The 24,138-nt window shown below is 36.3% G+C and overlaps 1 protein-coding gene across 3 annotated transcripts; it reads left to right on the forward strand.

Annotated features, from left to right (window-relative positions):
• The first annotated feature begins 109 nt into the window (after positions 1–109).
• On the forward strand, positions 110–24,095 carry ENKUR (enkurin, TRPC channel interacting protein). 3 transcript variants are annotated; one of them, XM_053894822.1, is made up of 5 exons: positions 110–275; positions 8,324–8,469; positions 12,532–12,755; positions 15,635–15,781; positions 23,797–24,095. In XM_053894822.1, exons 1-5 carry the CDS (start codon positions 229–231, stop codon positions 23,968–23,970), a joined length of 738 nt encoding a protein of 245 aa, XP_053750797.1. In that variant the 5' UTR covers positions 110–228; the 3' UTR covers positions 23,971–24,095. The 3 variants fall into 3 exon arrangements, with proteins under 3 accessions (XP_053750797.1, XP_019288151.1, XP_053750798.1); XM_019432606.2 differs by lacking the exon at positions 110–275 and adding an exon at positions 296–740; XM_053894823.1 differs by lacking the exon at positions 110–275 and adding an exon at positions 5,179–6,610.
• The last annotated feature ends 43 nt before the right edge of the window (positions 24,096–24,138 follow it).

Consider the following 24,138-nt stretch of genomic DNA (forward strand, 5'->3'; position numbering starts at 1 on the left):
GCAACCTCACGCCGAACACGTGACTGGCTGTCCGCGCTCCACCTATGTGAGTCCTCCCTGCTCCTCAGGCTTCTCCCCACCCACCCCGTCCAGCTCTCGGCGAAGGCCTTACGTCAGCCTGGCCTCAGCGGCTGGCCCCACCGCCGCCGAGATTGGCGCCTGCGCACGAGAGCCTTATTGTGTGACGCCTGCGCAGGAGCTACGCTTCCCTACGGTCTGCAGTGGAGCATGTCTTCCTCTCCAAATATGCAGACAGAAACGAGCAGTGTGTTTAAGTAAGGGGACGCCATTCAACTCATTATTCCCAAAGGCACATATAAACAGTGGTTTCCATATTGAACTTCTCAAGCAGAAGAACTGCAGAGGGAAGAAAACCTAGTTTGCAGGGCTGCCTTCTACTTCCACGTAGCCTAGCAACTGTTACCCAAGCAACCACGCCGTCAACAACGCTAAGCAACCCCTAGAGAATTAGAAGGGCTATTTTATTTTCTTCCCAAGAGAGGACTGCTGACAGGTCAAAGGGGAATTAGGTGAAAGAGACAAACCTTAGTTCCGTGAGAAGTCAAGAGTAGGAAAGGAAACGGGAAACAGTGAAGAAAGGGACAGACATACTGGTATAGTGAGAAAAAAGTTGACCATATTTAAGGAGTCATTTTGGTGGCCATGGATACAACTTGCTTTTCTGAGAGCATTTATAACCTCATACCCAGTGACCGGAAGGAGCCTCCCCAGCCTCCTAGGTATGTGGGTAAACAAAAGATTATCACTTGAAACAAGAATAAGGAATAACTATGCCATTTCAAGATTAAGAAACATACGACTTTTAAAAAGAAATTACATATATTTTTGTCTTAATGAAGTAGACTTGGATGCCAGCTTTTTAAGGAAGTGGCTGCAAAACCTGTGTATTTAACATCTATGTCACAATTCACGGAGAGGACGGTCCAGTGCTGTGAGAGGGCCGTTTTATTATGTTAGCCACTTGTTAATATAGTATGTAATTGTTTTGTAATTTAATTGTTAGTACATGATGTGGCATACAAAATAGCGTGAAATTTCTTGTTACTCAAAAAAGAAAATCACAGTTTTATTGTCCTGTGTTAGGATACTTCCTACTTGGTTTCAGGGGTTCGTTGTTTTATTTCTGACTACACTACTGCTCCCTCTCTAAAGGGATAGTAGTTATTTCTGAGATTGTTGTCAAATATACATTCCTGTTTGTTTCTGAGGCTCAGTTTTTTGACTGGTAAGACAAAATAGATTCGTTTCTAAAGTCTTTTTCAGATCTGATAGTTGGATAGAAAGAAGAATAAATGGGTAGAGACCCAAAAACATAATTGAGTTAAAAATTTTACATGGTGTTAGGACCCCTTAAGTTCCCCCACATTTCAAAAAGGTAACCCTGAAGTAAATATCTCAGTTAGTCTCCTGTGTATAAACTTAGAACTTATGTAAATCTATGGGGAGAAAGAAGGTAACTAGTGCAGAAGATCTTATTCCTCCTAGAATTCGAAATATTTGCTGTTCTTTACCTTTCTTCTTTTCCTGATGCACGTCAAAACCACATTGAAAGTGCAATGGGCTTAAAAAAAAGACTCTGCAACTAACTGGTTTGGGAATCATGAATAAATTTTCATTTATTTTCTTATCTGTAAGACAAACTAAATGATCCGGATCATCTTTAAGGTTCCTTTCAGATCTAATGGTCAATTATTTATACTAGTAATTCCTTGGGGTATATAACATCAACAAGTGGGCAAACCCTTCCATTGTAAGCCCAAGAATCTGGTTTCAATAAGAGCAGTACCTATATTATTTTCCATTAGTTTCTCAGAATCTAGCAGAGAATGGAAAGAGGAATGTAAAGTAAGATGTGATGGACTTGTAGAATTTATGACGAATGTTCAAATTAACTATTGCTGAATGAACTTTTGGTCAAAAAATCCAGTATGTTGTACAAGATAAAGTTCCTCTTCTCTGAAACCCACTGGTAGGCTGTATTTTCTAGAGAGTACTGAATTTGAAAGTTAAGATATTTTATTAGATAGGTGTTCTGTTCATTGATAAATTAAAAAGAGGCATCTTTACTGCATCTAAGTAATTTTTTCAAGAAATTTTATAAGAACAGTCTAGTCTGTTCATTTGATAAGCAATAACTGAGCCCCTATTTATGTGTATAACATTGCCTTTGGAGAATGTTCTTGGGAAATGTTGGAACTGATAGCACAAACTCCTTGGTTGACTCTGAAGGAATAAGTAAGAAAAAGGAACTTAGGGTGAAGGGAATAGAAGGCAGCAATTGTGGTGCCAGAGAACTCTCTGTTAGGGTGAGACTGTCCACAACATCCTACACTGTCTGCAACAACCTGGGGAGGTTTTACTTTGATAAAGATGCCATACAGGCAAACCACTAATATGTAAAAACAGAGCATAATAACACATTTAACAAATTCCTCCTCACCACACTGACACTAACTTGCCCTGACCCAATCCCCCTGTTAGTGGTGTTACGGAACCAGGCTGGAACACTGGCGGAAAAACCAAGCGGCATTCAGAGATCTTGGTGGATCGGAGATTTATTTAACACCGGTGGGCTCAGGGGAGACCATTTCTCCAAAGATCTGAGCCCTGAATGCAAGCAGGAAGCGTAATTTATAGTTGTCTGCCTCCGTATTTGGGGGGTGGGGGTGGGGAGGGGGGTTGTGCGCATGGCAAACAGGGCAAGAAGAACCTGGAAGAGGGGTTTCTAAGCCAGAGACCAGAGCTTGTTTTAGTCCTCGCGGCCATCTTATGGTGTAAAACTTTATTCATTTTCCCAACAGTGGTAAGAATCTTAAGAAGGAAACATAGGGGGCACCTGGGTGGCTCAGTTAGTTAACCCTCTGACTCCTGATTTTGGCTCAGGTCATTATCTCACGGTTTTGTGGGTTCCAGCCCTGCGCTGGGCTCTGCACACTGACCATGAGGAGCCTGCTTGGGATTCTCCCTCTCTCCCTTTCTTTCTGCCCCTCCCTGTCTTGTGTTCTTTTTGTCTCTCTCGAAGGAAGGAAGGAAAGGCAGGAAGGCAGGGAGGCAGGGAGGCAGGAAGGAAAGAAAGAAAGAAAGAAAGAAAGAAAGAAAGAAAGAAAGAAAGAAAGAAAGAAAGAAAAGAAAGAAGGAAAGAAAAGGAAGGAAGAGAAAGAAAGAAAGAAAGAAAGAAAGAAAGAAAGAAAGAAAGAGAAAGAAAAAAATCTATTTGCATTACTGAGTTATAAACCCAGCTTTAAGAAAGCTCACTGTGGCTCTTTGCAAGACTAGCAAGATTACTGTCCAGCTTTCACAAAGTGGTGGATTTCTCAACAACTGACTGCATTGTGATCTCTCATGCCTCAGAGGTTACAGTCTCCTTGGGAAACTAAAATACAAACATTAAAATGTTGATTAACAATAAAACCATATCCCAATGAGAGATGCGGATAACTAATGAGAACTTAGAAAATGGATCTGTGCAATGAAAGTGGGGTGAAGGCCATCCTCTTGCAGTTGAACTTAATGAGCTGGGATTTAAGATCTAACAATGTTAAAGTCAATGGGAAGCCATGAGTCAGTTTTCAAAATTTCAATTGCTCATGACACATGAGATGGTTTCCAAGATGTTCACCAAATTTGTCACCCTTCTGTTGATGGCTCCAGTTACTTGAAATCTCCAACCATTCTCTCTTTCCCTTTTGTTTAAGGTAATATTCCAGATATGTACCAAACAGTTTATGGAACCATTATCTTTAGCACAATACTTCCATTAATGAATTCATTAGCATTTTGACACTCATGTCCCACCATTGCCTCACATTGAAATGCCCACATGACTTATAGCTAAGGTCAGTCTCTCTCATCCTATAATTAATGTAACTGATTTTTTAAAAATCTAAACTCATCATTGATCTATGGAGATAGTTTTGCACTTTAAATCTTTCATACACTGTCTCAACCGTCCCTCCCAGCTTTGTGTTATTTGTAAATCTAATAAGTATGTCTTGTATATCTCTGTCTGTCATTGAATAGGGCAAATATTTTGCTTAGTAGACTAAAGGACACTTCTTTCTAGGCTGACAGCCATTCAATGTTAGGAGGGTTCAGTCAGTCATCCATGTGCATACATTAATCAATTCATATCTCTCTTATCAGTAAGGATAAGAGGCTCTGCTAACATAAAGGTGTATATTATGTCTAAGGTATTTGCCTGATTTATGAGTCAAGTAATCTTTTTTAAAAAATGATATTCATTTCAGGGAATTGAAACTCCAAATGGCTCATTTAATCATTGCTTCTCTACAGGTTTTTAGATGCTCTCTAAAATTTACATCAGATTCACCAGCATGGAGTTTCTGGATGCATGCTTATTTAATGTGGGAATATTTAATGTCTAAGCACTCACTAGTTGGCTGTTTGGTTTTTTTTTTAAGGCTTTCTGGTTTTCACTGGCATCAACTGTGACATGGAGTCTGAATTTCATTTTCACAGCTTTTCATTTTTCTTGGACTATCTTTCATTTTCTTTATTTTCCATACTACTATATCTATATTTTCTGAGGTTTTATGTCATCTCTTTGTTTAAAGTCTAGTTATATATCTGACTTTGCTAAGTAGTCTTGACTATTATGAAATCTTAGATAACATAATTATTTTGTCCTGAGGTTCTTATCTACTTTGCTGACAATTTGTATCCAATAATTCAACTGGGGAAAGCAGTAGTCCTTTTAAATGAACTTATATTCAAAGAAAGCCAGGAATATTCCAAAGTCCTTGTTTATAGAATAATGAAATTTTATGTTAAAATTCTCATTGCTGCCATATGTGGTCTCAGAGTTTTATGACTAGTGTTAGAAATTGTTATTCAGATTTTAATATAGCTGTCCAGTCTCTCTCTGCAGACTTCCACAATAATAACATTTTTCTTCATCTCTTGTAAAGAAAAGAAACTTTGCATGTACTAATATGGAAAGAAATCACATTATATTAAGTTTTAAAAAACAAGGTATATTTCATACATAAATAGAAACATAGAAAACTAAATTTATTTGGAAAATGGATTGAGGAGATAGAGTAAAACTAGATTTTTATTCATTTTTAAAATTGATATATAATTAGTATATAGCATTATGATAGTTTCATCATTTTTTATTTTTGTAATTTGGAAAAATAAAAAATTATTCATAAAGTATAAAATATATTGTTTTGTATAACAAATGGGTAAGCTTTCAGCTCACAAAATAATGTATTGAATCATAAGATAGCAAATTAAAAAGAAGTGAGAGCATATACACTCTTTTCTTACCACAGGGGAAGTTATTATATTAATCAAGAGATATCTGCCAATTCCAACTTCTGTAGGAAACTTAAGGCACAAATTTAGATTGAACATTATTTTATAAAGGTATCTAATAAACTCATTCTTTTTAGACCATAATTAATCCCCAACCATTGAATTCAAGGATGAGGAAAGGCCTCTAAAAGCAAGAAACAATTTAATGTTTTTCCAAGCAAACTTATCAGCATACATAAGAAAATAATACAAGTGGGTGCCTGGGTGGCTCAGTTGGTTGAGCATCAGACTTCAGCTGAGGTCAGGATCTCACAGTTCGTGAGTTCAGTCCCCACATCAATCTCACTACTGTCAGCACAGAGCCTTCTTCAGATCCTCTGTGCTCCTCTCTCTGTCCCTCCCCTGCTTGTACTCTCTCTCTCAAAAATAAATAGACCTTAAAAAAAGAGACAGAGAATACAAGTTGTTAAAAGTGGCATAGCTAAACTTCTGCTTCCAATCAAGGATGAAATTTATTGTCTCACCTTAAACAACTAAAACATCTGAAAACAAAGTGTAAAACAATAGTTTTTCATACACTGGCCAATGGACAGCACAGAGCAGTCACCCCTAAGAAAGGAGAAACAAGCCCTACAATTGCCCCAACATTCTCCCTAGAGAGTTTCCAGGCCAAAGCTCAAGTAAGAGGAATTTAAACAAAACTCAGCAGTTCCCTTCTAGACATAAAGGATACCATGCCTAAAATGAAAATAGTCTACTAGGTGGGATTAACAGTAGCTAAAACACTGAAGAAAATATTGTTGACTTTGAAGACACAGTAATAGAACAATACAAAATGAAACAGGAAAAAAAAACTGAAAAGGAAAACAGTGAATCAGTGAATTGTAGACAACATCAAGCAGCCTAACATAAGTATAATTAGAATTACATAAGAAGAGAGATGGGTAAACAGAAAAAATATTTGAGTAATGTCCAAAATTTTGACAAATTTAATGAAATTTCTAAATACCCAAATCCAAGAACCACAATGAACACCAAGCAGGAAGAAGAAAAAGAAGGAGAAGGAGGAGGGGAAGAAGACCATACCAAGGGACATTACAATCAAATTTCTTAAAACCAGTAATAAAGGGAAAGTCTTAAAAACAGCCAAAGATAAAAGAAACATTAAATACAAAGAAGATAGCAAATATCTCATCAGAAACAATGGAATCCAGATGTTAAAAAGTCCTTAATGCACAAGAAAGGATACAAGTTGGAAATTTGGATCTGCATAATGAAATAAAGAACACTGGAAATGGCAAATACATGGGTAAATATTAGAAATTATTTTTTTCTCTTTAAATTTCATTAAAATATAGTTGGCTTTTTAAGGGGAAAAATCACAATGAATTATGGGTTTTATAGCACATGGAAGTAAAATATATTACAACACTAGGACAAAGGTGGGATGATGGGTAAATGCAAGTATTCTTTTGTTAAGGTTTTTGCACTCTATATGAAATGGTATAATGTTACTTGAAGGTAGACTATAAGTTAAACATGTATATTATAAACTTCAGAACTTACATAAAACAAAACAAAGTCAAAAAATAAAAATAAGGCAAAATAAAAAGAAGAAGAATGAACAAAGTGGTATGTAGAAAACAAATAGCAAGATGGAAAATTTAAACACAGATGGAGTTTTATTCATTTTTTATTTTTACTTTTTAAATTTTTTGTTTATATTTTCTTTTTTTCTTTTTTTGAGGGGGGAGGGGCAGAGGGAAAAGGAAAGAGAAAATCTTTAAAAACATTTTTTTAATGCTTATTTTTATTTTTGAGAGAGAGAGAGAGAGAGAGAGAGAGAGAGAATGTGAGCAGGGGAGGGGCAGAGACAGAGGGAGACACAGAATCCAAAGCAGGCTCCAGGTTCTGTGCTGACAGCTCAAAGCCTGACATGGAGCTCAAACTCACGGACCATGAAATCATGACCTGAGCTGAAGTTGGACACTTCACCAACTGAGCCACCCGGGCACCCTTGGAGAGAGAAAATCTTAAGCAGGCTCCACGTCCAGCATAGAGCCTGATTCCAGGCTCAATCTCACGACTGTGAGACTATGACCTAAGCCAAAATCAAGAGTCAGAGGATTAACTGACTGAGCCACTCAGTCCCCCGCAAATGTATTTTTAAAATTACATCAGATATGAATGGTCTGAACACCAAATAAAGGAGATTTTTAGAAAGGTTAAAGTTTCTATGCTTTCCATAAGAAAACTCCTTTAAAAATAAAGTCACAAAATAAGTAAAAAGTCAAAGAACAGAAAACACTGTGCTGCCACAAATCAAAGGAGTGCTGAAATAGTTTTATTAATATGACATAGAGTAGATTTTTGAGTACAGAGTTTTAAAGGGGATAAAGAACATTACTTTATAATGATGAAGTAGTCAGTTCAAGAAGATGTGATAATTTTATTTATTTTTATTTTTAAATGTTTTTATTTATTTATTTGTGAGAGAGTGAGAAAGAGAGAGAGAGAGCACAAGTAGGAGAGGGGAAGAGAGAGAGAAAGGGAGAGAGAGAGAGAATCCCAAGCAGGCTCCACACCATCAGCACAGAATCTGATACAGGGCTTGATCTCATGAACCAAGAAATCATGACCTGAGCTGAAACCTAGAGTCAGATGTTTACCCACTTGAGCCACCCAGGCACCCTGATATGATCATGTTCTGTTCTCATGGAGTTTATAGTGGGGAAAGAAAGGACACACTTCACCAATATCAGGAATGGGAGAGGAGACATCACCATTGATGCTACACACATTCACATGATAACAAGGAAATACTATAATCTTTACACTGGCACCTCTCAGGGCCAAACTTCCATCATAGGGTACCTGATAGGGCTCAGATAATTATGCTTTATGTCTATCTCTGAATGAATATAGACTTATATACATTAAAATGTATATCCTTTCTTAAACTGTAAGCAATTTTTACTAGGAATATAAATGCTACAATTTTTTTTTTTTTTTTTACTTTTAGGTACGTATCCATTTTTAAGGCCTCTATTAAAGATAACACGCAAAAATGTAAAGCTGCAATGAAGACTATGGGGCCACCGAAAGTTGAACTACCTTCTCCAAAGAATTTCCTGAAGAAACATTCAATGGAAAAAACTCTACCACCCAGTAGGTTTCATCACTCTTTTTAATATTAAAAGTGCTAACAGCGGGGTGCCTAGGTGGCTCAGTCAGTTAAGCAGTTGACTTTGGCTCAGGTCATGATCTCACGGTTTGTGAGCTGGAGCCCCACATCTGGCTCCATGCTGACAGAATGGAGCCTGCTTGGGATTCTCTCTCCCTCCCTCCCTTTCTGCCCCTCCCCCACTTGCCCTTTCTCTCTCTCAAAATAAATAAATAAACTTGAAAAAAAGTGCTAACAGAGAATTTAACTAGAATTATCTTACTGCCTATGAATATTAAATGTTCATAGGTGATTGGTTTACCTCATATTTAACAGAAACTGAGAGGCTAGGAGAAAGTAGAAGTAGAGAATTCAGTGGAAGAAGAAGGTGGAGAATGCTGAGTTACACCCCAAATAGCCTTTCCCTGTCCTGGTGCATATATCTGAATGACATCTTGGACTACTTAATGAAGCCCTACCGCTAGCACCACATGCCTCACCATCCTAGTCCCTAGCCGTATGACTTCAGTAACAAATGACAATTATAGGAAGAGTCCTAAGCCCCAGTGAGAAGATGGCCTAGCATCTAAACCCTGTCTGGTCTTCCCTGCAAGAGATGAGAATCACAACTGTTATACCAGCTGAAGCAACTATCAGGCATGGGCTTTAACTCTCCCAGATCTCTAAGACCATTAGGACAGCAAATCAGTCAGGTGTAATGGAGGACCCTTCGTGAATGAGTGGTAGACAGAGCCAGCTTCTCGGGCATTCGCATGGGGAGGGCCACATGCTGAGGAGCTTGGTTTAATGCTTTGCTTTTGCCATCTTGAAATTCTTGATGTTTGATCAAGGTGCCCCATGTTGTCATTTTGTACTAGGCATTGAAAATTGTGTAATTAATAATGGTCGTCGAGCATATAGATTTTAGGAAGAAGGCTATCTGGAAAATGGATGTATGCATGGAAGAAGCTTCTTCCCATCCTGGGTGTATCTTTCCTGATGTTTTAGGACAATAGAGAGGAGAGAGAAATTAGTCTCTCTCTTTTAAAAAGTTAGCCTTTTTTTGTCACCTGGCATCAAGAAAATAATTCAACATCTGAAGTCCAGCTAGGGTGGATCTTTTGACAAAAGTGGAACTATTTCTCCCTATGGCAATATTTACTATCCCACAATCCTCTTGCAAAACCCATGTGCCATGACAAAGGATGAGGACATTATCAGGAAAGAGGGAAAAAAGCACATCTAAACATCCACGCATAAGTTCATGTCTTCAAAAGTCTATTTTCTGTCTTTCTCAAGAGGAGTCTTGGTATTTTGTGACTCACACCACTTGTGAACACTGGAAAATTGTAAAATGAAATTAGTTTATGTCAATGATATTAGTTGGGTTCTCATGTATCCTCTGTAGGGTTAAGCACATTATACAATACACTGCCAAACTATATAAATCCTAAACATCAAATAAGGAAAAAAGGGAAGAAGTCTATCTCTCCCATTAAAACAGGACAACACAAACACAAAATTATATCTGCCTTATGAATAATCAAGAAAGCTGGGGTGTTGCAAGAGTTCAATAATATGAGTTAAATAAAGGTCATATATATATATATATATATATATATATATATATATATATATATATATATATATATATGCATGCCAAGGCTGCTGCTAGTCTCTTTTTGAATATTCTGCCATTTCAAACACAATAGCTTTGATGCCAGCAATTTGTTAGACACACTGAAAACAGATACATGAACATTTCTCTAAATTCAATTGATAGAACATTGACATGACTACAAGGCTGTGTTGACATTGCCATTTTGACATAATGTTAAAAAGCCAAACCATTTGGTTTTCAGATTTATTATCCCAACTGCCGAATAATTTGTGAAAAGACATCCTCATCCCATTTTCCAAGCCTCACCCCATTGCCAACCCCTCCTCCTGGGATGAGAGAAAAGATGATGTTTAGGTAGGTTAAGGGAAAGAAGGTGGCCAGTGTTAGGCTCCATCCACTGGACAATCATAACCAACCAAGGGTTGTCATTTGCTCTACTTCCTCACCTAAGAATGAATTATTAGACTTTCTGAACTGTTTCCTCACGTTCTAAGAATTTAGTTTACCTCTTATATACATTTATAAAACTACATATTCCCTTATAGCTACAGGAGCCATTTGCATGCACTTTCAACTCATAATTAAATTTGGCCAATGAATAATTTCAGTGTGAACATCTAGAGGAGAGATACCTCTGATTTTTTAGGCAAACATTATGCAAATCTGATTTGGTTAAGTGTATCTGGAAGAAAGAAACTCTTTGGGTTGTAACAACGAGTCCTTATTCTCTGCTCCAGGCTTTATAGGAACTCCAAATGAAATCTCTAACAATGCTCACAACATCTCGGTAATGTATTACATAGGAAGATACTATTTTGGTAGATCAGAAACAGTAAACAACTTTCACATATGGTTCAAGCAAATATATATATTATATTCTACATATTAAATTTAATTTTTCTTTCCCCACTATAAACTCCATGAGAACAGAACATGAGAGTTCTCTCCATAAGAACTTTGTCTCTTTTGTCTACTATCGTATCTACAGTTCCCAGATCATTAACTGGGGACATGGTATTTGTTCAACAAAAATATGCTGCATGAATTCATGAATAAACAAATTTTCCAAAAACTCCTTTATAATATTTCTAGGTGTGTAGAACTATATCAGAAGTATTAGTTTGCTGGAGCTGCCATAACAAAGAGTCACAGATTGAGGAGCTTGAACAGAAATGTATTTGGTCACAATTCTGAGTGCCAGAGTCCAAGATCAGGGTGTTGTCTGAGTTGGTTTCTTCTGAGGCCTCTGTTCTTGGCTTGCAGATGGCTGTCTTTTCCATTTCTTTTCAAATGGTCTTCCTTCTGTGTGTGTCTGTGTCCAAATTTCTTCCTCTTCTAAGGACGTCCATTACATTGGGTTAGGACCCACTCTAGAGTGACCTCATTTTAACTTAGGTACCTCTTTAAAACCCTGTGTCCAAAGGGTTTTACCTCTGGTACTGGTGTTAGGGCTTCAACATATGAATATTGGGAGGGACACAATTCAGCCCATCATGAGAGGTTAATCCAGTCCTTAGACTTTCTAATAATATCTTTTTTCCTGCTAATACAAGTCACATAAACTCATAAAAAAAAGTTCAAACAGTGCAGAAATGAATAAAGCCAAAGTACCTAGTAATTGTGTGGAGTTAAGATTTGAATAAGGTTTTGTCAAGACGTCTGTTGCCTTCAGTTCTTGGAAATAAATTGTAATTATTTTACATTCTTTTCTGACAAACCATTTTGATGTGGCTGTATCAAAATAGATGAGTTGGAATGGTCAAGTTGAAGAGGCTGTGTAAAAATGGCCAATTTCATCTGCTGCTAATGAAGAGAATGTGGTAGAGAGAAATAAATAAGATGAATTCTGTATAGTAGTAATTTTAGGAAGTGAGATGCAATCAGGGAGGAGCGAATAGGAAAGTTCAACTGTGTTGGTAATTTTTGTTAAGCTGCATGTTGGGTACATAGTTATTACATGATCTTCATACCTTATAGTAACAAGAGTTCTGGTGAAAAAAAAATCCATACAGTCTTGGATTTTCATCAAGTTTGATGTATTGGTGATTTTTCAATAACTTTCCTTTGAATAAGCAATTATTAGCAATATTGGTAGTACTCAGAAAAGAGTTGAATTTTTTCCAGTGAGAAAGCTGAACATTTGTTGTTGACATCTTTATTAGAAAATATTTTCACAATAACTAGTAAAAATATATTGGTTAGCTAGCATATGACTTGGGGGGCTTATCTCCTTTCCTTAGGTTAGTATATTGTTCTTCAGCATATTAATTGATTATGTTGCACTTAATATTTTGCATTTACGATTACTGATTTTTTACCCAAAATATTTGAATATATTATTAATAAAACTCTAATATCCTCATGGTAAAATATCTAGATATTATAAACAGTATTGAATAGCAATGTTTATAATTTAATATTAACAAGGGTATGTTATATTTAACAGAAAAAAAATTTGATTGGAATGAGCCCAGAAAGCCTCCTGTGCCACTGAGAACTGATCATCCAGTCATGGGAATACGAAGCGAAAAAAATTTTATAAACACAAATGCAGCCGATGTCATTCTGGGAGTGACTAAGAAGCCTAAACCAATTTATGTTGACAAAAGAACTGGAGATAAGCATGATCTTGAAACTTCAGGACTATTTCCAAAATACATCAATAAAAAGGTAACCTTATATTACTGGACCTAAAATTCAAATAATTTAAGAATGATGTTCATAATGATCATCTATATTATCACTAACAGTGCTCTCACTGGGAAAATTATCTAGATTGCCAATTATCATTCCTCTGAAGTCTGTGCTTGATCCAAATTATATGTGATGAAATTATGAAGAATTTGGAAAGAATAACACCATGTTGCCTAGTAGAGGAAAACTCAGGTTGTTCCCTTAATTTCAATTATTAATATATTTACCAATTCTAACAGTCTCTGAAAGATGTTAATTTTTAGTGAGGTAGAAATTTCATGAAAAGCATAGTCATTACTATGAATCATTACTAAGAAATAGCTTTTCAGAAAGTCCTAAGGGACACCTGGGTGGTTCAGTTGGCTAAGCATTTGACTCTCGATTTTGGCTCAGGTCATGATCTCATGGCTCCTGAGTTCATGAACTCTCTTGGGATTCTTTCTTTCCCTTTCTGCCCCTCCCCTGCTTGTACTCTTTCTCTCACTCTCTCAAAATAAGTAAATAAACTTAAAAAAACAAAATAAAGTCCTAAGATTTAGTCATTAGGCTGCAGGATCTTGGTAGCAGAATGAGGAAAAATGAAGAGGAAAATAATTTTAGAGCCATCTCTCCTATTAGTGTACAATTTCAGCTTGAATGTGCTTGGAGTAAAGGAGACCTTGAAAGTACTATACAATAATCTAGTCCTTTGGGGACCTTCATCTCTATCTGAAAAGGTGCTCATCGTAGAGGCATACAATTTCATTGGCGAAAATTATAGGAGCCTGAGTTCATTTAAATATAGAAGACCTTTAAAATTTGAAAAGCTTACAAAAATACCTTATACAAAACCTATTTCACTTTGTATACTTACAGAGTACAACATTGCTTAGAACACACATAGGAAAATATGAGTGCACAATCCTAAAGAATAGTAATATATAATAATGAGTCATGGCAAAAAAAAAAAAAAAGAAGAAAGGAAGGACAGAAGGAAGAAAGGAAGGAAGAGGAAAAATAGAAAAGAAATTGCAACGAAATTGCAAAGAAATTGTATGAAGGGCTTGCACTGAGTAGTCCAATGATCTACCATGATAAATCCAATGCCTGTTCAAAGCTGAAACAGGAACTTCGAGGCTGTCATCAGAGCACACCACCTATTCTCTGAGAAACTCTTACCACTCCGTAAGCTAAGACGCTTCTGGAAGACCTCAGCAGGTATCGAGGGGTTGGCAGCACATGCTCATGAAGTTATGTCAGACTTCTTTGAGTAATTCCTCCTTCTGTGTCCTGGAGGCTGCCCATATTCCTTGTCCCATGGGGTGTGGAAAAGCAGAAATTTCAGTCTCCTGGCTGACTCTTCAGAGCCATTTCCAAGCCATTATTTCTCCACGATGACATAAAAACCCTTCTCCTTTGCTGGTTATGCCACCAGTGACCACTTTGTGCCCCTCCTTCTGGCTGCCTTCTGCCTCAGCTGTCCACTTCAATGCATCTTCTTCCCTGAACGGAAAATCGAGAGTATTCCACATGGAGACAGAAAAATGTGAAGTTAATCTACCTGTGCTTGTTTACCAAGCCATGCAAATGCTCTGCACCGATGGTGTTGCTGGCCAAGCCTTCAGGGCTCATGAAGGACTTCTCAACTTACTTCCCACTGATCATAGTTCAGTTTTAAAAATCTGTGAATGATAAGTGAGATAGTAAGTCTTTTGAAGGTAAATGCCATTTTTTAAAGTGTATTTATTTATTTTGAGAGAGAGAGAGAGGGAGAGAGAGAGAGGCAGGGAGGGGAAGAGAGGAGGAGGGAGAGAGAATCCCATGCAGGCTCCGCACTGTCAGCACAGAGCCCAATGCAGGGCCCAAACTCACAAACCAGGAGATCATGACCTGAGAGGAAACCAAGAGTCAGACGCTTAACCGAATGAGCCACCCAGGCTCCCTGGGCAATGCCAGTTTTTAAAAAGTGAGTGAACCTCATGTTTTAGGTCCAAATGAGAAACCATTTATGAAAACAAACCTAGGTATACAGCAATAGTAGTAAGACAGTGTTTCCAGTTCTCCCTCTGTGATCTTTAAGAAGTCATTAGATTTATCCCAGGATTGTAGTGAGGGTTAAATGATATAAAACCTGGCAAGCACTTGACACAATATCTGGCACCTAATAAAAGTTCAATAGAGAATGGCTATTATTAATTATTAACATTAATGTTATGCATTAGCCCTCAGTGACCCAGCACACGGGAGCATTTCAGATCACTGAAGCTTTTACCCATTTGTGAGATAGCTCTTTTTCCTAAAATGTCTTACCTTATTCCCTTTATTAAACAGAATATGCCAAAAATAATTTTGTGATGACTCAGAATCATTATTATGAACATCAGGATCTGTACCGAGCTTTAATGAGGTGTTGCCCTAAGTGTTTCCGGAAATGAATTGGACTGTTTACCACTGCACTAATTTACCAGAATGCTATGGTCTTAGAATTTATTTGTATAGTGTTTTGCAACTTTCCAGAACACATTTATAGCTAGGATTTCTACCCCCTTTTTTTTTTAGCCAGGGTGGGTTAAGTTATGCTTTGATGACAGACAATCCCCAATTTCAGCAGCTAAAAACCAACTAAATTTTATTGTTTGCTTACACTCCATGTCCACTGAGAGTTGGCAGCTCTGCTTCTCGGGTTTAAAAGATGAGAATCAACAAGTTCCCAATGAGAAAAGAGAAAATAAAATTGAATTTTGTCAATTTTCCATGTTCTGAGCAAAGGCTTTAAATCTGTAACATTTCTTTTTCTCTCAATCACTAGTTGGTATGTATACATATGTAAGTTGCATTCAGGATATTGATTTTTTTTTCTGAAAAATCCTTATAAGGATTACGGTGTCACACCTGAGTATATATGTAAGCGAAATGAGGAAGTAAAGAAAGCCCAAGAAGAATATGATAAATATATCCAGGAAAACCTTAGGAAAGCAGCTATGAAAAGGCTGTCTGATGAAGAAAGGGAGGCAGTTCTTCAGGTAAGTATCCTGTAATTTATATTCATATGTAACACTTTAGAACATCTCTGAAAGAAAGGTCCATTGTCAATGATTCTTAAAGCCTGCACCTTGACTCTAAAATCAGAATGCTTTCATTTGGTTATGGTGACAGCTACGTGCGGCACACTGGGTTCTTTGGGGAGAGCAAAAGTTGTAATATAAGAATTATTGAATAATGTTTTGTTTCCAATTTTGTGAGCTAAGTTTTTCCTGGGATAGTTAGTGCCGTAAGGAAGCCCACCTTCTCCTTCAATGAACATGCAGAAGTAAGGCAAAAAAGCATTTTTATTTTCATTCTCATGTCCCTGAATTTTTCAAAAATAATATCCATAAAATAGATATTTTTCACTAGATGGAGCTCTAGAATAATTGAAACAGTTCCTAGACCAAATTTTTTTTTCTTTCCTGTAAACCAAATGTCCAAATTTTAAAATAACCAGCTGTGAGGTTTTTAATATATTTTCCTTATTTTGAATACAGTGTACATAAAGATATATGACCTTATGTGTTTAGTGCAAGACTTTTAACTGAAGCATTTAAAATATTGAGAGATGTGAGCAGGGTTGCTCCATATCTTAGGAGATTATTTATTAAGCACCTAATTGTTCTCTTCTAAAGTCATGCTATCTTGGGGCACCTGGGTAGGTCAGTCAGTTAAGCGTCTGACTTCGGCTCAGGTCATGATCTTGCGGTTTGTGAGTTTGAGACCCGCGTCAGGCTCTGTAATGACAGCTCAGAGCCTGGAGCCTGCTTCGAATTCTGTGTCTCCCTCTCTCTCTCTGCTCCTCTCCTGTTCATGCTCTCTCTCTCTCTCTCTCTCTCTCTCTCAAAAATAAATAAACATGGAAAAAAAATTTAAACTAAATAAGTAAATAAATAAAGTCATGCTATCTCTTCTAGAGGTAAAAATAGTACTTTATTCTTTGTTTTGTTAGTTTTGAAAGATTTCTACAAATACATTTCTAATGACCTTTTAAAAACATAAAAAAAATTTTCCTACATTAACTTCTGTTGAAAATGGATTTGTATGCTGTTATAAATTCTTAACATTTTATCAATGTCATAATAGTAAACATTTACTAAATTCCTGCTTTGCATATAGTATCATGCTAAGCCTCATGGATGATAAAAAGGGCATGAGATAAAATTCTACTATAGGTAATGTTGTAATATAATAAGAGGTGATATGTATATATGTAGCTGTGTGTGTGTGTGTGTGTGTGTGTGTGTGTAGAAATCATAAGTTTTATTAGGTTCCACGACAGAGTATCTATCCACTGAAATATGTAGGTACATGTCTTTATCTGGGCCTTCAACTGCACAAGAAGAGGCTATTCCAGACAGCAGAAGCGGTCTAAAGGCAAGGACAGTGTCTCTTTGTTGACAGCCTTTGTTGAGTACCTTACTCAGTACCCAGTATAAACACAGATGTTTAACACAGGTGTGCTAGAAAGAAGAAAGGAAGAAGGTAGGCAAGAAGACTGGAAGACAGGGAGCTGGGACTTTGCATGTCATTTTCACAAAGACTACTGGTTTTTGGTTCATTCTCTCTCTCTCTTTCTTTTTCTCTCTTTCTCTTTCTCCTTCTCCAACCCCATCTCTCCGTAGTTCAGATTCTATCATCTTTAGAAAGTACATGCTTTTGTGAAAGTCAGGTTTTTATATCTAACCAATGCTGGAAAATAGGAAAAGGCACCAATAGATAGATCATCCGGACAGAAAATCAATAAGAAAACCTTAGCCTTAAACAACATTTATTAGACCAGATGGACTTAACAGATATATACAGAACATTCCATCCAAAAGCACCAGAATATACATTCTTCTCAAGTGCACATGGAACATTTTTCAGGATAGACCATATCTTATGCCATAAAACAAGTTTCAGTAAATTTAAGAAGATTGAAATCATATCAAGCATCTTTTCCAACCACAATGGTATAAAAGTAGAATCAATTACAAGATGAAAACTAGAAAAATAACACACTTATGGAGATTGAATAATATGCTAATGAACAACTAATGGATCAATAAAGAAATCAAAGGAGAAATAAAAAATACTTTCAGACAAATGAACATAGAAATACAACTAAAATATATGGGATGGCAGTCTAAGAGGGAACTTTATAACAATAAAAATCTCAAATAAGCCATCTAACTTTATACCTAAGCTAGAAAAGAACAAACTAGAAAAAGAAGAACTAGAAAAAGAAGAACAAAATAAACTCAAAGTTCTAGAAGGAAGGAAATAATAAAGATCAGAGTGGAAATAAATGAAATAGAAACTAAAAAGACTAGAAAAGATCAATTAAATTAAGAACAGTTTCTCTAAAAAGATAGATTAACCTTTAGTTAGATTCACTAAGAAAAAAAGAGGACTTGGGGCGCCTGGGTGGCTCAGTCAGTTAAGCATCCGACTTCAGCTCAGGTCACAATCTAGCGGTCTATGAGTTCAAGCCCCGCGTCGGGCTCTGGGCTGATGGCTCAGAGCCTGGAGCCTGCTTCTGATTCTGTGTCTCCCTCTCTCTCTGCCCCTCCCCGTTCATGCTCTGTCTCTCTCTGTCTCAAAAATAAATAAACGTTAAAAAAAATTTTAAAAAAAAGAAAAAAAAGAGGACTTAAATAAATAAAATCAGAAATGAAAGAGAAAAAGTTACAACTGATGCCACAGAAGTACAAATGATCATAAAAGACTACTATGAACAGTTCTATGCCAACATTTTGGGCAACCTAGAAGAAATGGATGAATTGCTAAAAACATACAGTCTTCAAAGACTGAATCATGAAGAAGTAGACAATCTGCATAGACCAAGTGCTAGTAAGTAGATTTAATCAGTAATCAGAAAACTCCCAACAAATAAAAGTCCAGGGCCAGATGGCTTCACTGGTAAATTCTACCAAACATTCAAAGATTTAACATCTATCCTCCTCAAACTCTTGCAAAACATCAAAGATGAAGGAATGCTTCCAAATTCATTTTATAAGGCCAGGATTACCCTGATACCAAAACCAGACAAGAACACCACACACAGTCACAAATCATAGACCAATATCCCTGTTGAACATAGATGCAAGAAACCTCAACAAAATATTAGCAAATCAATTTCAATAATATATCAAAAGTATCATTTACCATGATCAAGTGAGATTTATTTCAGGGATGAAAAGTTGGTTCAATACCTGCAAATCAATCAACATGATAGACCATATTAATAAAATGAAGGATAAAAACCATATGATTATTTCAATAGATGCATAAAAAGTATTTGACAAAATTCACCATCAATTTAATTATAAAAATTCTCAATGAAGTAGGTATAGATGGAATGTACTTCAGCATAATAAAGGCCATGTATGACAAGACCACATGCTGAACAGTGAAAAGACAAGGATGCTCACTCTCACCACTTTCATTCAACAGAGCATTGGAAGTCCTAGACAGAGCAATTAGGCAGGGAAAAGAAATAAAAGCCATCCAAACTGGAAAAGAAGTAAAACCCACTAATTATGGATGACATGATTTTTCCTCCAAAAATCTGTTAGAACTAATAAATGAATTTAGTAAAGTTGCACAGCACAAAATCAAGATCTGTTTTGTTTTTATATACTAACAACAAACTTTCAGAAACAGAAATTAAGAAAATAATTCCATTTACAATCACAATAAAAAGAATACAATACGTAGGAATAAATTTAACCAAGGAAATGAAAGATCTTTGCACTGAGAACTTGTAAGACACTGATGAAAGAAATTGAAGAAGACAAAATAAATTGAAAGGTATTTCATGCTCATGGATTGAAAGAATTAATATTGTTAAAATGTCTATATTACTCAAAGCAATCTAGAGATTCAATGCAATCCCTATCAAAATTTCAAAGAACAAAGTTGGAAGAATCACACTCCCTGATTTCAAACCGTATTATTAGGATATAGTCAAAACAGTATGGTATGGGCATGAAAACAGACACATAGATCAATGGAACAGAATAGAGAGCCCAGAAATAAGTCCATGCATATATGGTCAATTAATTTATGACAAAGGGGGCAAGGATATACAATGAAAAAAGGACAATCTCTTTTAAAAGAGTGTTGGGAAAACTGGACAGCCACATGCAAAAGAATGAAACTAGACCATTATCTTTCACCATATGGAAAAATTAACTCAACAAAGATTAAAGATTTGAACATAAGACCTGAAGCCATAAAACTCCTAGAAGAAAATATAGGTAGTAATTTCCTTGATATCAGTCTTGTCAATGATTTTTTTGGATCTGACTCTAAAGGCAAGGGCAACAAAAGCAGAAATGAGCAGCTGGGACTACATCAAACTAGAAAGCTTCTGCACAGGGAGGGAAATCATCAACAAAATGAAAAGGCAACCTCCTGAATGGGAGAAGATATTTGCAAATCGTATATCTGGTAAGAGGTCAATATCCAGAATATATAAAGAACTCATAGAACTCAACAACAACAGTAACAACAACAACTAAAACCCAAACAATCCAATTAAAAAATGGGCAGAGGATCTGAATAGATACGTTCCCAAAGAAGACATGCAAATGGCCAACTGGTACATGAAAAGATGCCCGACATCACTAATCATCAGGGAAATGCAAAGTAAAAACCACAATTAAATATTGCCTCACATCTGTCAGAATGACTATTACCAAAAAGACAATGAAAAGTGTTGATGATGATGTAGAGAAAAGGGAAACCTCATGCCATGTTGGAGGGAATGTAAATTGGTGCAGTTACTATAGAAAACATTACAGAGGTTATTCAAAATTTAAAAATAAGACTATCAAATGATTCAGTGATTCCACTTCTGGGTATTTATCCAAAGAAACTGAAAACACTAAGTAAAAAAGATATATACCCCCCTATATTCACTGCAGTATTATTTACAATAGCCAAGATATAAAAGCAATCTAATTGTCCATATGTGTGTGTGTTATGCTAAGTGAAATAAATCACACAGAAAAAGACATACTATATGATTTCACTTACATGTGGAATCTAAAAAACAAAACAAAACAAAACTCATAAGAGTGGTGGTTGCCAGAAGGTAATGCGGTTGGGGGAGGGTGAAATGGGTGACGGGAATCAAGAGATACAAATTTCCAGTTATAAAATAAATAAGTATGAGGATGTAATGTACAGCATGATGACTATAGTCAGTAATATTGTGTAACACGTTTGAAAGTTGCTAAAAGAGTAAATGTTAAAAGTCTTCAGCACAAGAAAACATATTTTGTAACTTTCTACAGTGACAGGGTAGCTAGACTCATATAGTTGTATGTTCTTGAGTCAGCCACATTCTGCTCATTCTTCATAAAATAATAGTCTCACTATACCTGCAAGGGGTCATCTAGTCTAATGATTCCACACTTCTCATTTTACAGATGAGGATATAAAATGCAAATATATTGAGTTTTGTTATCTATTCATTCATTTGAACACCTACCACGTTCCAGGCACTGTATCCAGGCCAGGGGGTACTATTGTGAGCAAGGCAACTGCAATCTTTACTGACAGTGAACTTAGAGTTTGGTTTACATTTGCCCTTGGTCACAAAATTATCGAGTAGCTAAAAAGGGACTAAAACCTACATCAACCACTTCATAGGTCAGTGTTTCCCCACTATGTCATACACACATGCATAGGAAGTAACAAAAGGAAGCTCTGTCAGTCGGAGATCCAACAGGAAATACAAGGGACCTTCAGGATTCAGGATTATGAATTTATGAAGGAACTATTTACAGAAGTGAAGCAGGGCTAAGGGAGCAAACAAAAAACACCGAAGCACCTCAGGACTGAGGACAGTGGGAATCCATCACCACCCTAGGCTTAACAGCAAAGGCAAGAAAGTGTTACCAGAGCATGATGAGATCTGGAGCCTGGAAGAGGGGCCACCTATCAGGATTGCAATTACAGACAGATGAGCCAGAACTAGCGTCCAGATAGTCAAGGGAGAGGAAGAAGAAATGCCCCAACCTCTCTCTCCTCCCACCAGTGCTGATTCCAGAGGCTGGAGGGCAAAAGAGCTGGAGGTATTGTGGGGAGCCTGCCCACAAGAATGAACCCTGACTCCCACCCCACAACACCATGGCGCTCATCACAGAGCAGGACAAGAAGGTGGAGAATGGATGGGGGTGTTGTGGGCACAAAAGAAACATGGAACCAGAGCCACTTATTTATTTTATGACTGCTTCTTCCTAGTTGAAGTTTTCCCCAAATTAATGATAAAAAAAATGGAAGAAAGAAAAATTAATAAAAAAAATCACTATTGCTGCAATGAATAAAAGATGTTTTAGATGCAGTAACAAAAGTAAGTTTTAAAAACAGCAAAGAGGCTATTTCAATATAATATGAAATATGAGTTACATCTAGTTCCCATCTCTGGCTGTTGACTTTGATCCAAACATTTTTGTACACACTGGAAGATAAAGCAAACTATCCTTTAAAAGATAAAGGCTACAGAGAAAAAGTGTAGCTGCTGTGACCACAAGTAATGTGGAAATATCACTCAAGTAGCTAGAAAAACCTTTGATATTTGAAAGTGTATAAATGCATGGATTTCCTCTCTGCAGTAGACACCCCTGTGGAGCACTGTGGAAACATATTTTTCATTTCATAATAAAAGACTATGAAAAAAGAATTCTGAGGTCATCTTTTTGGAATACATCTCATACACTATTAAGGACTATACACTAACCCATCCCCCTCTTTTTAAAATTTAACCTGGATATCTTCCCTGTATCTTTTCTTTAAACCCTTTATCTAGACTCACTCAATGAGGTTCAAAATCCGTTGCCCTTTCCCCCAGCCATCCTATTCTAGTTCTCATCATCATTTTAACCTAAGCATAGAAATAAGCCATTGACATTTTATTATCCCCCAAAAGTTTTTACAAGATTAAATTTGTACTATGAGGGCTTATTATGCATGTGTGATTATAAGGCACTTCTAATCTTTTCCAAAACCTAAATATATAGCCATGGATTTCAAGGACTGTATTTTCAAGACAATATCTTAAATTCTATGTTCAGTTTGACTGTTTTTGTGTAAATAAAATGATTTGTGCATCAATAGTAAATAATAGAAAGTGTTAATTTTTCAAATTTCAGAGCACGAATTCGATTAGAGGTTTCGGCCCATTTTGTCAATGAGATCTCTGGTGCACTGTCATAAGGGACTATGCAGAGATGAAATTACCTTTATTGCTCCTAAAAGATCCCTAATTTTGAATTCATAGATTACTGAGAATATAAAGCATTAACTCATTAACTACATTATTGAATTAGCATGTGTGTTACATTTAATGACATCTCAGTCATTTCTAGTATACATTAATGGGAAGTATAGATCCTTTGACTATATGAAGAGTTCTTTATAATACATGGAAAAAATACATAAAAGATCATCTCTTGTTAAATTGAGTTTTGGCATTTATGCAATTCCATTTAATCCCATATAAGCAAACATGCCATGCAAGCCCAAATCAAGCCTTTTCATGAATGAAGATAATGGCTTAAAAAAAAAGTTAAAGAAAAAAAACCTAAAATTTTTACAATAAACAATTTCCTATTCAAAAATATGTTTTGCCTGGTGAGGAGGTGTGGGGGTGGGGGTGGATATCACTTTTAAATTGTTTTTACCAAAACATTTGCTATGAGTTTAGTTTCATACTACTTGTAACTCTGCACATTCATAGTTGATGGTAAAAACAAGTACAGTAACATTAAAAACAGAGCAAATAAATACTCCCTCTGGGAATTGAACACACAATCGAGGACAGGACTTGGCCTCTGTATAATATGTTTTGTTACTTAGCCAAGTGCTTGATAAATACTTATCATCCTGTAACGTTATCTTCCTCTGTTTTCTTTACCAATTTGCATTTTTCTTCACTAGTATACTTTTTTTTTTTTTTTTACCATCGACATTACTTTTGCAGCTACTTTAGTATTTACGGTGTTCGTCACATTTTCAGGGGCTGAAGAAGAACTGGGAAGAGGTACATAAGGAGTTCCAGTCCCTCTCTGTGTTCATCGATTCCATACCGAAGAAGATTCGCAAGCAGAAGCTGGAAGAAAAAATGAAGCAGCTGGAACATGACATCGGTGTCATTGAAAAGCACAGAATTATTTACATTGCCAATAAGTAATAACGGATTTCTAAAATAGAGTCATTTTCACATAGGAAAAAGCCCGCTGGAAAACATAAACATGAAACTTTGCTTTTCAAAGAGGAAAATACTCTGAAAGAGAATAAAAATAGTTTTTACCGAAATGCTTAGGCAATGTTTAAAGGATAATTGAATTATTCTACTTAC

Source organism: Panthera pardus, unplaced genomic scaffold, assembly GCF_024362965.1.
Source record: "Panthera pardus isolate Hobbes unplaced genomic scaffold, ASM2436296v1 HiC_scaffold_6, whole genome shotgun sequence".
NCBI lineage: Eukaryota > Metazoa > Chordata > Mammalia > Carnivora > Felidae > Panthera > Panthera pardus.

Excerpts from the sequence above, each read along its gene's own strand:
- ENKUR (XM_019432606.2), top strand. The coding sequence starts at position 664 with ATGGATACAACTTGCTTTTCTGAGAGCATTTATAACCTCATACCCAGT. Across the intron at positions 8,470-12,531 it reads GGAAAAAACTCTACCACCCA|AAAAAAAATTTGATTGGAAT; the intron begins GTAGGTTTCATC and ends TATATTTAACAG. Across the intron at positions 12,756-15,634 it reads CAAAATACATCAATAAAAAG|GATTACGGTGTCACACCTGA; the intron begins GTAACCTTATAT and ends AATCCTTATAAG.